The sequence below is a fragment of the Perissodus microlepis genome, chromosome 5 (assembly GCF_051167445.1).
Source record: "Perissodus microlepis isolate ML-2025 ecotype Zambia chromosome 5, ASM5116744v1, whole genome shotgun sequence".
Lineage (NCBI taxonomy): Eukaryota > Metazoa > Chordata > Actinopteri > Cichliformes > Cichlidae > Perissodus > Perissodus microlepis.
Window position 1 is genome coordinate 21,211,602 of NC_140465.1, and position 16,299 is coordinate 21,227,900.

The 16,299-nt window shown below is 36.6% G+C and overlaps 1 protein-coding gene and 1 long non-coding RNA gene across 3 annotated transcripts; one reads left to right on the forward strand and one right to left on the reverse strand.

Moving 5' to 3' along the window:
* Positions 1-2,219: 2,219 nt before the first annotated feature.
* Positions 2,220-4,729, reverse strand: LOC146387247 (uncharacterized). Of its 2 annotated transcripts, none has more exons than XR_014800178.1 (4): positions 4,535-4,729; positions 4,402-4,440; positions 4,022-4,177; positions 2,220-3,187 (listed from the first exon to the last, which is right to left on the reverse strand). It is a non-coding gene; the product is annotated as an uncharacterized LOC146387247 (long non-coding RNA). The 2 variants fall into 2 exon arrangements; XR_014800177.1 differs by having other exon boundaries at positions 2,220-3,193.
* Positions 4,730-8,233: 3,504 nt separating this feature from the next.
* LOC146387248 (taste receptor type 1 member 3-like) lies at positions 8,234-12,693 on the forward strand. Its single transcript, XM_084928723.1, has 8 exons — positions 8,234-8,436; positions 8,537-8,837; positions 9,096-9,452; positions 9,551-9,967; positions 10,079-10,282; positions 10,385-10,505; positions 11,297-11,667; positions 12,091-12,693. The coding sequence occupies exons 1-8, from the start codon at positions 8,234-8,236 to the stop codon at positions 12,691-12,693; spliced, it is 2,577 nt and encodes an 858-aa protein (XP_084784849.1).
* Positions 12,694-16,299: the final 3,606 nt, after the last annotated feature.

A 16,299-nucleotide genomic window follows, 5' to 3' on the forward strand; every position in this document is an offset into this window, starting at 1 on the left:
TCATGAGATTGAGGCACTGCTTCTGAAGCCTTGTTGCTGTTAGACTTTTTATGTATTCTTTTTCCTCTTCCCCACTCACTTAGTACTGTGCTTGACATAAAACAGGGAACAGTTTGCATACGTGTGATGTTGGCCCACATCAACAGTAAAGGTTTTCCTTAGCTACAAAACACAACGAATTTATGCTTGAGGAAGAAAGCTGCTCAAACATAAACAAGATGTTAATCTGCATGCGCTTCTTGCAGAAACACTGAACCCGCCCTCACACAAGATCCAGTCAGAGACATGTAAGCATCTTTAAATGTTTCTGCAAATAAAGTGATCCTGACGATTTGCAGGAAGGATAAAAGTTTGAATGCCAGCTTGTGTTAAAAGAGTGAAGGTTAGCAGACAGGCGCAGACAGGCGCAGACAGGCTGCACTAAAGAAAACATTTCATCATTGCTCTTCTTACGTCAAGATGACAAACAAGATAGGCAGCAAAACTCCTCCTTTATGTTCTTGAACAATGACTTCCTGTAACTGAAACGTCTTTAAATCAGGCCTGTTCAGGTCAAAAGATAAGTGTACACAACAAAAAATGGTGACGTTTGATCTGCATATAATGCAAGAACCTAAGCAGTGGGCTGTAAATGTTTCAGTTTGTAATGCTGAAGAAATGCTTAATGTGTTATCCTGCAGAGCAAAATTACTACAGTTTTCTATAAGTGGCCAAAAACCAAATTTCACCTTATTCAATTTGAAATATTATTGCAGTGTCTCTATGTGGCTTTCTGCGCTGTTTAGTGACTAATCAAATGGGAATGTGATTTTGAAAAATGGTTTTAGTAGTAGGGCAAATTGGAAACCACTTCCTCCACTGCTTCTCTTGAGGATTTTTTCATAAAGTGAATATGCAGACATCAAAGAGAAAAAAACTAAACTCTTCCTTATAGTATTATACTACAAATCTGTTTCCCTTTCATTTTTGCCTTCTCTCACATTCTCAAATGCTTCCTTGTTTATAGTACAGACTTTACAGCAATGTAAAAAAGATAGTTGAGAATACACGAGGGGATTAACATTAAAATAAGATAAAAAGGATGTTGGAATATTTTCCTGTTAAAAATACTTCAGGACTTTTGTGACCAAACCCATAACAAACAGCAATTGAACAATTGGTTATTTTAAGATATTTGAAAGGGCAAATGATTACATGAGTAAATATTTGTTTGGTATATAGAAGAGAAAAAAAAAGGCTAACAGCAAACACACAGTCTACAGGCCTGAATCAGACAACCACAGGGTTAAATCTGACACAATGATCACTTCACAAGGTGTAAAAATAGAAGAGAAACTCAAAATTTCTATTAAGATTTTCAAAACAAATTGCTCAAATCAGATAGAATTCAAACTAACTATATGTGAAGGTTCACTCAAAAAAATGGAACGTTGACTTTAATTAAAATTATTTTGTCAACAGGTTCCACGAAATTGCATTGTGTTAGTTTAAAGCAAAAATCTTTAGTTCATCTAATTTTAAAAAACTACTTAAGATTAACAAGAGATATTTAAGACTACCTAAATCAAGTTATGTTGTATGAACATAGATGATATATTTACAGGTTAGATGGTTTAGATTAGTTACTTCAACACATTTCTTATTTGTGGCAGTAAAATGTTAAATTTAAGTTAGATTAATTCAAATATTATATTTTCAGCCACCTTGTGCTTTACTAATTAGTTTTACATAAATCTATTTTGTCAACAGGTTCCACACAAATGAATTAAGTACATCCAACTTATTTTTTTAAATTTCTTTTATTGCCAACACATTCAGTGAGCATTTGTGTAAAACCGGTCCGAAACAAAACACGACAGCTCATTAGGGTTAGTAACTAACAGTATGTAGACAGATGCAACATCACGACTTTAAATTAAATGTCTGTATCTGCCAGAAATAGAAGAAAAAAAACATTGAAGACCACATAACATGTTGATAAGATGACACTTGAGTTATGCACATGTGATGCTAGTAAGGTCTGTGGAGTGTTTTTTCTTTTAGTGTCTAAAATGGATAGCAAAGTTGCTATTTGCAATGATTGCTTAGGGTCAGTCCAGTAACACAACGCCAATGAAGTGCTTTTCTTTAACAATGCAAAGTGAAGTGTCCACCTCAACAGCCACAATTAAAAAAATTAATGTAATAATAATAATAATAATAATAATAATAATAATAATAATAATAATAATAATAATAAATAGTCCACTGATATTAGCAATCAAAGAAAATTATATCACCATCCCAAATAAAACTTTAATAAAACATGCCAACATTATGGTCTAACAATAAAACAGCTTGTCAGTGTTCAGTTTTTTTTGCAACAGCACAGCAGTAACCATTTAACACTTGCCACTGTCAACGTTTTTTTTACCAGTGTTTGGGCAAAAAGCTTGAGTTGTAAACATTTTAACATGGAAACAATTGTTCGTCTTTAAAAGTCCGCAAAATATACATTCATCCTGTATTCCTAACTTACCCTTATTCTTAGTATGTATTGCAATTACCTTTACAATGCACATAATGTAGCACAAACTGAATATGAACATATTTCCACCTCATAACAATATGCCTTGAACGCTAATATACACACCACCCTTCAACATTTCTGGTGCAGTATCATCTCTCAATTAAATCCTTTGAATCTCAATTAAATCCCCCCCCCCAAGAGTAAAATCTCTCAAATTGTAGTAGTTTACAAACTTTTCAAAATTTTCTAAATTTCTGTTAAATGTAATTTTCCCTTTATCTGTCATTTTCAACAAATTACCATTTTATTCCCATTCAGCCTCCGAAAAACTTCTGTCCATCTGACAGAACATTCATCATCCAAATTAAGGGTTGGCTTATTCATTCAGTTTATTCTTGAGCATCTGTACCTTGGTCAAGAGTCTGCTGACATACAGATGAAGGATGAAGGAAGAGCTTCTGAAGTACTTCAAACAAAGCTTTCAGTCTTGAGGTTAACTGAGATTCAGTGCATATATCCCACCCATTAAGAGTGCACATGCAGAGGCCAGGTCTTCCAGGTCATGCAGAACACCCGAGATGGTTATACCCACATCGGCTGGAGGAGTGCTGGCATCAACTCTTTCGATGGTGAAGATAGCAAGGGTAATTTGTTCCAGCTCCCTCTGAACAGCTGTAGCTGTAGCTTAGACACAAAAACATAGAAAAATGGCGTCCAGTTTAATGAAGTAAACACAATATTAGGAACATGCACCCCAGTGAGCCACTATTTTAGACTACAGATTCAACAATAAATATAAATAGTTTGGGTATACAAGAAGATTTCCCAAAACATTTAAACAGGTTCCATGCAAATTACAACAACAACAACAACATTACAACATGCAACAACATTAGTTATTCAAAATTTGGTTTAATACAGATAAAAAACTAAACTAAAATTACCAACCAATTATTCTTTGAAGAGGATGCTTGGGTCTTCATTCGGGTAAAAAGATAGTGCCCTGAGGACACACTCCCTCCCCTTTTCAATAGTTTCCTTCTGTAGAGAGTGGCAGAGATACAGGAAGAGAAAACAGAAATACTTTAGGATGACACAAACTCACATTATACGCAAAATGAATGACATATCCACTGCACAGATAGACATGTACACAAGACCAACTAATCATCACATGGACATGAATAGTTAACCTGTTGGGCAGGGTTTCCACCACATTATATATGTCTATAATGGAGGTAAAGACAAACTAATACATCATCTTTTTTGCATTCAAAAACTGATCTTTAACATAAAAACCATTCACTTATGGTTTAACCCGAAATTGAGGGATCAGATTTTACATATGTTTAGGTAATTTTAATTTTCCAAAGTTTTGAGTACCAAACTCTGTCTTGCTTAATATAAATGTAAGTGCAATGTGCAGCTACCATACACTAGCTGTTTAAATTTGAAAGTGATCTTATTAGCCATAATATTTTGCTGTATAACTGAATTTGCTGAATAACGCACCTTTGTGGCTGGGGCCAAAATTTGTCTAATTTTCTTCACTGCAGCGCCTCCTTTTTTCTTGAAGACTTTTATGAGCTGGTCAGTGTATTGGTCAAGTTGTGTAAAAATCCTTGGAACAAGTGGAGCAGTAGTAATCCTCACAAATTCTGCTTCCACCTGAAAACATGTCAACAAACACAACATACTGTACTGTAAATATACATACTATATGTACACATATACATACTTTATAACTAAAACTAATGTAGAAAGACCTCATTAAAGCTATAATTTTAACACAAACATTTACACAAAATGCTAATGGAGCCATTACAGCTTTTATTGTTATTTATCAAGTTCCAAAAATATTGATCACAGCTGATCTGAAAAGAATTTCATACCTCAGGCCCTTGAACTGCAACCTTTACAATGGTTCAGATCTGGAGAAGAAATAACACGGGCATGGGATGGGTCACTAAAGAAAACTTAACTTATAAAACAGTTTTGTTTTTAAAAGTATAACAGTTCACATACCACATACAAGCTCAGCAGTACCACATACACCACATCAGTATAGGAGGGAGCAGGTAAAGGCCCGGATCTGAAATTTATAAAGTAAAACAAGAAATTCATTACTTAATTTCAAGAAGCAAATTATTGATTGAATTACAACTAAATAAAATACTACTCAGAAGAAAAGCAAGAGATTGACACTGCCATGTGCTAATTTTCTATAGAAGCAATTATCACCAGGTCTGTCGACCTCCATTGTCTGTTCACTCATATGTCGTGAATAATTTTATTTAAAAAATTAAGTGTGTGATTTGACAAACTGTAATTTATAACTATGTTGATATGTATAACTCCGCTAGGAAACATGCTGTATTTACAGACCATTTTTACATAATACAGATTACTGATAGAGCATAACAATGGTGTCACAGTGGCTTTCGCCCTTGGCTTTTTGGATTTTAAATGTCACTTTATGCTATCCTTGCTATCCTATTCGATATTTATGACTCTCGGATTACAGTAAAGGAATCCCAAGAAAGCAAATGAAAAAATAACCCCTTGAAAAAATAACCCCATGAACCCCTGTAGCTAATCCCTTAATAAAACAAAAAACAATAAAAAATGTTTCTTACACAGTCCACAAAATAAGCATGTCCAGGACCCAGTAAAACTAATGTAGAACAAGCGCACGCAAACGATATAACATGTCTTGTAAGACAAACGCAAAATATAACCATGCTCGACATGTAGATACTACACAACATAGTCAAAGAAAAAAGTGGTCTTACCTCTCAAAGAAACAGCAGCTTGGCGCCAAAACAACGTTTCCAAGTTAAATTTGAAGTCTTGCGCATGAGCAGGCACAAGCCGTGAAACCTTGTTGTTCTTCGCGGTTTTATTACAACTGTTTTTGCATTACTGCCACCTTGTGGATATACAAAGTATATCGATCCTAATTGACTTAACTTAAATGTTATGCCATCAAGTAACACATTAGTATTATGTACGTTGAATAATAGACACAATTACGTAGACTTGATTAGAAAAACATATGTTAACTTAACAAAAACATATATTTTAAGTAAAATGAAAATAAATAATTAATATACACTGAACAATCCCCCTCATTCATTTTTTGAGTGTTTTGGGCTTTGATGTGTGCAATATAAAAGCACCCAGAACAACAGCAGATTTGTTGATTGTGGAATACTGCAGAAATATTAAAACAGACTTTTCATTATCAGCCAGTAAACTTAAATAGATGGTTCATTAAAAGTAATCATTTCACAAAATACAGAGCTGTCCAAAAGTCTCAAGCACAACTCACTGCTTTATATTTTGCTTCCAGGGAGCCAGAGTTTCTCATAATGTTTTAAATGGTCTTAAACAATAGTTCTCCAGGTTTTCTGAAGGCCTTTCAAAATTTTTCTTTGGAAATTTGCTGCCTCACTCGTTTTCAGTCCGGTCCTTGAACCTGACCATTTTCAGAGGGATCTTTTTTTTAACCAGTTTTGTGTCCACAAGTCAAAGATAAGCTAGAAAAGAGCCAATTTTAAATTGTATCTTCAGGTCCTTGGCTACTTCTGTTAATACGTGGCAAGAAAAAAAAGTTTCTATAGTAGATGAACAGTGTCTGTTCATTAGGAAAAAGAAAAAAAATTACAAAAACCTTCCACAGGATTAAAGAGGAGCATCTGCATCAGAAAAGCATTTTTAAGGGTGGAAAACAGGGAGAAAAGGCTGAACTATAAAATTTTATTTCAAATCGTCATCAGAGATTGTCCGGAGAGGTACAAGAGCTTGTCAAAATAGATGGAATTATAAACACAACAAAGCACAATCAGATTTTTAGCCCCCTCGTTCCATTGCCAACAGTTTCACTTTTCAGCATGACAATGATCCCAAACACTGGATGGAAAATGCACAATATCAGTTATGGATTGACCTCCCAATATCCTGGACCTCAACATTATTGAAGGAGTGTGGTATCTTTACAGAGGATGGAAAAAATGCAATGCCAATATTCAAAGAAGAGCTTTGAATAACTCATCCTCTATGAAGAATACAAACTGTGCTTTTGCCTTATATCCTGTATTTCTGTTTATGTTTGCAAATTTTTAATAAGTCACTGCACCTATTTCAACATAATGAAAAGAGGGATGGCTTTTTCATAGTACTGTACTTCTACTCGTTTACACTACAAGAAAGAGAAAGGACAGGAAATGCTTTCTTAAAGCCGATTATTATGGAAGGGTTTAACAGGTCTGGCTTACTTTAGCCTAACCTGAACTGTTTGTGGTCCATGAACACATTTGAGAACAATTCAAGGCCTTGTGTTAATAACTCCAGGAAAGAAAATAAACTTGAAGCAAGCCAAGTTTATTTATTTATTTATTTATTAATGTTGATTAGTTAATAATATAATTACCTAGTTGGGCTTGTTTTTAGCTCAGTGTCTTAATATTGATTCCAGTTTTACCAAATAACATGCACTCTAAAGAAAACAACACTTAGCCTGTCAGTTCACTTTGGCTTCATGTGAATCCACACCTCCTTTCTGTAGAAACTCAAGGATGCAAATCAAGTACACGGGCAGTTTTTATGCTGTTTGTTGGTACAAATACCAGTCAGCCAATTATCAACTGAAAATATGTCTGTGGTGTGTAAAACTTTTACTCAGGCTTGCAAGATGTCTCTTTACACATTTGCACCATTTCAGACTGTAGTTCATAGAAGTTACAGATCTTTTATGGGATACATGCACGTTAAAACAGGAATAGCCATATGTTTTTTTTTTTAAATATGTTACCAAATATTTTTAAAATACAGATAATTTGAACCTGTAATATTTTTTAAAGGCAACTGAATTATGAACAAAACCTTCAAAGTTTGTACAGGATATTTTTTAATGAACATTTAAAAGAGCTTACTTATATGTCTGCTGTAGGTTTATTCAAATATCTTTTGCATGAACCTGCTTTGTGCAACATTACATGCAAATACACATGCAAAGCCAACAGTGAGGTAAATTTAAAAAAAAAAAATGAACAAAAACAGATCATAATATAATGTTCAACATCACCACAACTTTAAACATGTGAGTAGTTTTTGTGGCCTCTTGGGTTTGTCACTATATATTTTCACGTAAATGACCAAAAGCAACCAACTTGCAAAACCATAACATTGGACATGCAAGGTGTTGCTGTGATAACATCTCAGTAAGTTGACACATAGGAGTTTACTGTGTGTGCTCATCTCATGAAAGACTGATACACCAAAAAAAAAAGGAAAAACCCACAAAGAAAAAAAGACAAATTCCAAACCACAAACAAATGTAATGAAAATGTCATGAAAGATGAACACCGCTGATGCAGCATACACGCTAACATAGAGTAATAACATAGTGTCTCTATGGTTTCATCTAGGAGCGTGACAATTAAATGCAATATCTTAACTGTGTGAAAATCATTAGAGTCTTTTTAACATCATCAAAAAAAATTCTAAAAAGATTGTACGAAAAGATTCATATCAGGTCATACTACACATGTATTTGTTTTTATTTGCGATTTGCTCTTCCTAAACTGTCAGGTTTGGTCAGACAGGCGAGGGAGGGCATATGGACTTATGGGTGAATTTGCATAAAACTATCTGTCATGATGCTCTGACAAGAAAATACACTAATGTCAGTACTGTGCCTTCAGTCTAACACTTATTGGGATCATGGCTTCACGTTTCACTCTGCTGGTTTTGTGCTGTTTCTTTACACTGAGCTGCAGTGAGAGTTTTCCTGAATGGGTCAGCAACATTTCTACCAACCTCTTCAGTTTGTCTGGGGACATTATGCTCGGAGGGCTCTTTCCCATTAACAATGTCACCAGCAGCCTCAGTGACATAACAGAGCCCAACCAGATAAGCTGTGAAAGGTAAGGATGGTTAAGAAAAATTCATCACATATATAAATGACAGTGTACACTAACCCTAACTTATCATGACTTCTACCGTTTTCTGCTTGTGGCTGAACAGTTTAAATGATCTTGTACTGGGACTTGCTATAGCCATGAAATACACAGTGGATGAAATCAACGGAAACCAGACTCTCCTCCCTGGCATCAAGTTAGGTTATGAAATCTATGACACATGCACACAAGCATCAGTCATTATAAAGCCCACTCTGTCTTTTCTTACTGCAAAATCCAACCAAGAACTACCTGTGCAGTGTAATTACACTGACTATGAGACCAGCGTAGCTGCAGTGATTGGTCCTTATGTCTCAGAAATGGTGTCAGTCATTGGAAAACTCCTGGGATTCTTTTTGATGCCACAGGTTTGAATACACATACATCTTAAGATTTAAAGCATAGTTTCTATTAATGCAAAGATCTGACAATAAATATTTCAAATGTAAAGGTAACTCTTACAGGTAGATCTAAGGATTTGTGCCAGGTTATATCACAGAAAATTAATTAATTTCCTGTTTAGTTAATTTAACATTTTTTACCATGATATATTAGGTATTATCCAATATGTCAACAGTGAGTACAGGTAAACAACGCTAATTTTTAGTTTTTTATACTTGCACCAGATTAGCTATGGAGCCACCAGTGACAAATTCAGTGATGATGTTTCCTACCCGTCATTCTTTCGTACGGTGCCCAGTGACAAATTGCAAGTGGATGTCATAATAAAGCTAATAGAGAAATTTGGCTGGAACTGGGTGGCAATTGTGGGCAGTGATGAGGAGTACGGGCAACAAGGTGTGCAGATGTTCACCAAACTGGCAGACAACACTTCTATCTGTGTGGCCTATCAGGGCCTGATTCCAGTGTACACTGACCCCAAACCAGCGATCGAAACCATTATAGGCAATATAAAAGAGACTAAAGTTGGAGTGGTGGTGGTGTTCACTCTTCCAGAGCAAAGTGAAATCTTTTTTAAAGAGGTTGGTGAAGCAGATATCTAAAGCAACTAAGAAATGTATTATTTTCTATTAGTGGTCAGAATTTGTTCAGTACCAGTCAATCATTTAATTTATTCCAGGTTATCAGGAGTAATTTAACAGCTGTATGGATTGCCAGCACAAGTTGGACCATCGATGCTCAAGTGACTTCTCTGCCCAACATTGAAACAATTGGAACAGTCGTCGGATTCCTTGACAAAATAGGCACGCTCAGCTTGTTCAGTCATTATGCAATGGAGCTCTTCAAGAAACTCAGTGCAGAGCGTGCAAAGACATCCACTCCAACTACAAATCTTAATCATCCAAACAATCGCTGCCCACACTGCTGGAAATTGTCACCAGACAACATTAGCATAGTGGAAGCACCTGCAGTGCAGACATCAGCTTTCAGTGTGTATGCTTCTGTTTACAGTGTAGCACAGGCACTGCATAACCTGCTGGAGTGCAATTCAACTGCCTGTAAGTGGGGATCTGGAAGCAAAATCTATCCCTGGAAGGTGATTTATTTTATTTTTTCTAGTATATGGGTGACTGCACAAAATTTGCAATCAAGTTTATCAATAACAACAATAATCAAATCATTAAAAAAAAAAATCATAATTTTGCAGCTGTTGGAGACTTTAAGGAACACTTCTGTTAACATAAATGGCATACGTATAGAGTTTGACGATAATGGCAACCCAAACATGGGTTACAATGTCATTCAGTGGGACTGGAAAGACCCATCGAAAGTGAATTTTAAAACTGTGGGAAATTATACCGAAGAGAAACTGTTCCTGAATGAGGCCCTCTTTAATTGGCCAGCTAACAAGGTAACTTTTTAAAAAAATAAATTGTGTAAAAGGTATTTCAACCAATTTAGTGAAATCATGACCCAGTTTGAATTCCTGAATTATTTACCACAACTTTTGCAGGTTCCTACATCAAACTGTTCAGCAAAATGTGACACAGGTCAGGTCCACAGAGTCAAAGGCTTCCATTCCTGCTGTTTTGACTGCATTGACTGTCTTGCTGGCACTTACCAGGCAAAAAATGGTAATGTATTTGTTCATTCTTGTCTCACATATCGGACCTTGCTTATTTGAATTCTTGTCGGAGATAGATACTCTCACGCATTTCTCATAAAATAAACCTGCAGGTTAATTTAGTATAACCTAAAAAATAACCATAATGAGAGTGCCTCTACCTGCCAGCACTGCTAAAGTTTTCAGAGTGATGCTATTATAATTGAATAATTGAATAGCCAGGAAAACAGGCAAAGGCAAAAACTTGGGACTCAGAATATTTAATCATAAATTAAACTCAGTATAAAATGCCACTGGGCACAATTTTCAGGCTGATGTTCAGGCCTGTCTCCCATCAAATGATAAATTGTGCTGTGTAATATTATCCAACACAAAGCTGTGTTGAGTGAGCAATTTTCTGTTATTTTTATATACATGTTATGTGAAATCATATAGATTGTGATACTTGGTCACTGAAGCTGTTGATTATTTTATTTACCTAAATATTACTGATAGATTCAATAACTGGCAGATCTTATAATGTATAATGTAATTTATCTGTAAAATAATAAGTTAAAATAAAATAAATGACCTAGTATGAAGTAGAAAGTGCAATATTTGTAAATAATAGTGGAGTAGAAGCAGAAGTAGCATAACATAAAAAGGCTTAAATAAAGTACAAGTACTTCAAATTAAGTACTTAAATGAAGTAATAATAAAGTATTCAACTAAACACATTAAGTTACATTCCTATGAGTCCTATCTATGCTCTTGATTAACAGAGGAGCTGTGTGTGTGTTTTTTGTGCTTTCTCACTCACAGACGACACCCAGTGTACTAAGTGTCCCAACCGTCAGTGGTCCCAGCATCGCAGCACAAACTGCACTGACCCCATCTTTAAGTTTTTTGAGTGGCACAGCCAGGATGCTGTGATAATGATGCTGGTTGGTACGCTGCTGGTGGTATGTCAGGGTGCAGTGGGTGTCATGTTCCTGATGCACCGAGGGACCCCCCTGGTAATGGCCTCGGGGGGTCCCTTGAGTTTTGTGGCTGTGCTTGGCCTGATGGGAGCATGCCTCAGTCTGCTGTTTTTCCTGGGGGCGCCAGGGGATGTGGTGTGTCGTCTTCAGCTGCCCTTCACCTCCTTTTTCCAGACTGTCAACCTCTCCATTATCCTTTTATTCTCACTACAGGTGAGTTAAGACTGGTGAAATGCCGCCTCCCGATGGCAGTATAGAGAAACTACAGAATCAGCTTTAGTGAGAGAAAAAAAATTGAAATTTCCCAGCTGGGATTGTAAAGCAGATTAACATCATTAAAAAAAATATAATTAACAACTTTGGTGTATTCAAAAATACTGCCAACAAATCACTTCAAATGCACTTAAGTAAAAACACGAAACGGCAGTTTCTGAGGTCTATAAAACTAGCCTTGTAATGACTGATATAGTTGCTTTCTTATTTAGTTTTGTAGAATATGAATTTCTAACCACCTAACTGTGACTTGATACAACCCCAAACGTTTGTGTAATTATTGCCTATGTGGGAGCGTGCATAATATACTGTGGAACCGATGTACACAGTACAAGACTAATGGTAACCTTTCTTTTCAAACAGATACTCTATGTGACAGAGTTCCCAGAGATGGCTGCCTCTCACCTGCATTTGTTAAGAGGCCCTGTGAGCTGGCTGTTTGTGCTGATCTGCTGCGCTGTGCAGGCTGGTCTCTGTGGCTGGTTTGTTCAAGAAGGACCTTTGTTGTCTGAATATGTGGCAAATATGACAATAGACTTTGTAGAATCATTCCTCTCGTGTCCTGTTTCACCTTTGATTGGATTTGCCTTAATGCAAGGTTTCAATGGTGCAATGGCCCTTGCATCGTTCATGTGCACCTTCATGGCAGTGAAGCCTGTTCATCAGTATAATCGAGCCAGAGACATCACCTTTTCCACCCTGATCTACTGTGTCATTTGGGTGATCTTTATTCCAATCTACACAGAAAACAACAGAGATAATAACAAGAACGGGTCAATTGTCCATGTTTATTTCAGCCTGGCAAGCAACTTTGGACTGTTGGCAGCCTACTACTTTCCAAAATGCTACTTGCTGTTAAGGAAGCCTGACTTAAACACACCAAAGTACTTCTGTACCTTCTTAGAGGGCGTCCCACCAACTCAAACAGAAGAGGAGCCACAGCCAAAAGCACAGGAAGGACAATAGACAATTAAACTGTTTATAAAGTAAATCAAATAATCGTATTCTAAAAACCAAACATTATATTATATTTATGGATGTGTAATATATAACAAAGGCTAGTAGACTATAAAATACACTAGATTAGGTTATAATAAGCATTTTATCCTAATACTCTGCAAGCATGTAATCCATACAGCAAATTACAAAGAGTGCATTGTGTTTGTTTAGTAACATGAAGTCTATGGGTTCACATTTGTCACTGATTATTTTCCAGGAACATTGTTTTGCTTGTATTAATGTCAGTCACAAAAGCATTAACTGAATAAAAATAATTGAGGAACTAAACTTAATGTACTGCAAAATGTTTTTGTTTTTTTTCAATATGCATGTTTGCAGTTTTGAAATACACTGTTAGAGATGCAAGTCATGCACGCAATAGAGTCGGCTTTCAAGTATTGTCTAGTTGAACAAAAATAAAATTGTCATGCAGACAGTTCTGCTTCTGAATAATACACTTTATGTTATTTGAATCACCGAGTTTGAGTTTAATCTTTTAGCTGCTAACACAGTGTTAGAACTTTGTTGTTGAATAACTGATAGTCTCTTTTTTCTCTTTATTGTATTACTGTAATGAAATGTAATGATGAAACAGGTAGCAAACTCAAATGTCATATGTGCCATGAGCTACAGGATTAGTTTCCATCATCTTGTATAGATGTTTCACACCACGAGAACACATGTGCTCCCACCACCACGGTCACGCAAATCAAAGGAACCTGAACACTAACACACGGAGGATGACGAGAACCCACACAAACCCAGAAACCCCAAGTGGCCCCAACCAACAGTGAATACCAGGACAGAGTGGATAATAAGGTGCTGAGCCAAAAACATGCAGGGAAGCCTCCACCAGTGCCCAAGGCCACACAACACATCCTGGTCTCACCCAAGCAGTATGGACTGCAAAGAAAAGGAACCATAGCACAGTAAGAGCTAAGGGAACCCTAACAGACCCAAAGCTCAGGAAATATACCAGCTGGCACAACCCCAGCAGCACAGGGTGCCCACATGACCCCCCCAACCTCTCTGCTACCTGAACACAGGTGCCCACCATGTCCCAGAGGGTCGAACACAGTGGTGGTCAAGGTCCAGGATTGCAGCAAGAACCTCATATCAAATGCACTGGCCAGCACAGTTCAGGGGGAAAGGGAAGAGAAGAGGTACTCACATATCCACGCCCCACACTGAAGCACACCAGTTAAGGCAGGGAGAGGCATGGTGCCCACATGAGGAGCTGAAAAGAAATGTCTTTCCATATTACAAAATTTAAGGAACACAGCCCAAATTCCCAAAAAGGTAATTTTTACGTGGTAGCTGATGGAGATAAGGTTCCATCAGCCCCCACCTCAAAATTATTAAGTGAAAAGTGTAGATTTGATTTAAAACAAACAAACAAACAAACAAACACGTTTCTTTGGTACAAAGAAACGTGTTTGTTGTATCCTGTTATTCTATTTATATTATTAATTTAGGTTTTACCTAATATTTATTGATTTTATTCTTATTCATTTTTTTATCTTCTTACTCTATTTATATTTATATTGTATCCCATTCTTATTTATTTTATTTTTTTATTCTGTATATACTCTTATTAGGTCATAGCTCCAGTGTTTCCTGATTGATTGACGTGTATTGGTCACATGATCAAAGTTTAGCCATGGCATTATGGATAAGAAAAATCATGGATGCAGAGGAAAGACACACAATGTACCTGCTGCCTACACAACTGCTTAGATCTTCTAGACTTCAAGCAAAGCAATGCATGTCATATCATGTTTTTGCAAATCAGGCTACTACTGTATTTATGGCAGATAGCATATCTCTACTGGTAGGTTTCTACTGAAAGTCCAACTGACAAAAAACAGACTGTGCGAGTGTTTCTGAGGTGACGTCAATAATATATACAAATCTGACATCTAGTGGCTGAGATATATAAATTCATATCCAGCATACAGTTGTAAAGAAAGCAGAAAAAAGACAACATATCCATGGTTAGTGAGCTTTTTTGAGTAAAAGCTATCCTTTCCTATTCCATTCAGGGAGTGCAAAAAACCTGCACTTCCTGAAGTGGCCACTTGGTTGGATTCAAAATAAATCAAAGTCCATAAACTGTAGGTGCTTTCAGCTGCTCCCTTACTTCCCAAGGGGTCACCACAACAGACAGATGTTACCTTTGCCACCAATTTTACACCAGATGCCTTTCGTAATTTGTGTCTTCTCCTGGTCTTGAAACCTTTAAAATTTCTTGTGTCAAGAACATTTTTGAACCACTACAGTGGATCCACTCCTTTTTCATTGTTGCACAGTGTGTGAAACAATTCCCATCCTAACCTCTAATGGCATCCAGCCAAGCAGAAAGATTTTGTGCTACTTTGTCAAGAAAAAACTGTTTACAGCATTCATAGGAATCATTATGAGAAGACAACTAACAGCTGTGGTTATAGGTTTTGCAGTCGTGTTAATATATGTATTTTACTTTTTCCTTTGTCTTAGTACCGCACTGATTTATCACTGTGTATGAAACAAAACAGGCAACTCTTTGCATGTGTGTGATGTAGGGCCACATTATCAATAAATGGTCTCCTTAGCTACAAAACACAAAAAAGTAGGAGGTGATTTCATGCTTGAGGAAGAAAGCTGCTCTGACATAAACAAGATGTTAATCTTGCATGCACTGTATGCACAAATACTGAACCCGCCCGCACACAAGATCCAGTCAGAGACATGTAAGCATCTTTAAATGTTTCTGCAAATAAAGAGATCCTGACCATTCACAGAGAGGATAAAACCTTGCATGCCAGCTTGTGTTCAAAGGGTGAGGGTAAGTAGACAGGAGCAGACAAGCTGTATTAAAGCAAACTAACACCGACCTTCAAGACAAGATAGCAGACTTCCTTTATTCCCACGGCAAACCCTTTGTCCTAAAGTCAAGCTTACTTATGTCAAAAGATACATTGAAAAAAATGATTGATGAAGTTTTATTCCCAAATAATGCAAGAACTTGCAGAAGTGTGCTCAACATGTTTTAATGCTAAACAAAAGTGAATTTTGCAAATTTCTATACTGTAGTTTCCGATCAGTCACAGGTAAACATCTTTTCAGAGGATTCTTACCTGAGAAGTATTTCCAACAGGCAGTGTATGTTTTTGTGGTTGAGCAAAAGCAGACTGGATCAGTGGGGGGCATATCTGAGCATTCAAAGTCTCTTACCGCTTTGATAGCTATAACGATCTGGTGATGAATCGAGAAGGAATGAGAAGCAGTTCTTTCATGTGCAGGAAATGATCTGATAAAATGCAGGTGTGCCAACATGTGATTCAGCAGGAAGAGGTGAGGGTACACTCCTGTGGGTTGTCCCTACAGGAAGGAAAGAGAGCAGCCAGAGGCAAGATGCTCTCAAAATATATATTGTAATATAAAGCACCCCTGAGGTGATTGTTGGGATTTGGTGCTGTATAAATAAAATTGAATTCAATTGAAATAAATTGAGATGACTGTTAAAACTACACATTTTCATAATCTGTTTGTAGCAGCTGCTTTGCACCTTGACTTTCTCTGCTGTTGCTGTGA

Excerpts from the sequence above, each read along its gene's own strand:
- LOC146387248 (XM_084928723.1), top strand. The coding sequence starts at position 8,234 with ATGGCTTCACGTTTCACTCTGCTGGTTTTGTGCTGTTTCTTTACACTG. Across the intron at positions 10,506-11,296 it reads CACTTACCAGGCAAAAAATG|ACGACACCCAGTGTACTAAG; the intron begins GTAATGTATTTG and ends TCTCACTCACAG. Across the intron at positions 11,668-12,090 it reads TCCTTTTATTCTCACTACAG|ATACTCTATGTGACAGAGTT; the intron begins GTGAGTTAAGAC and ends CTTTTCAAACAG.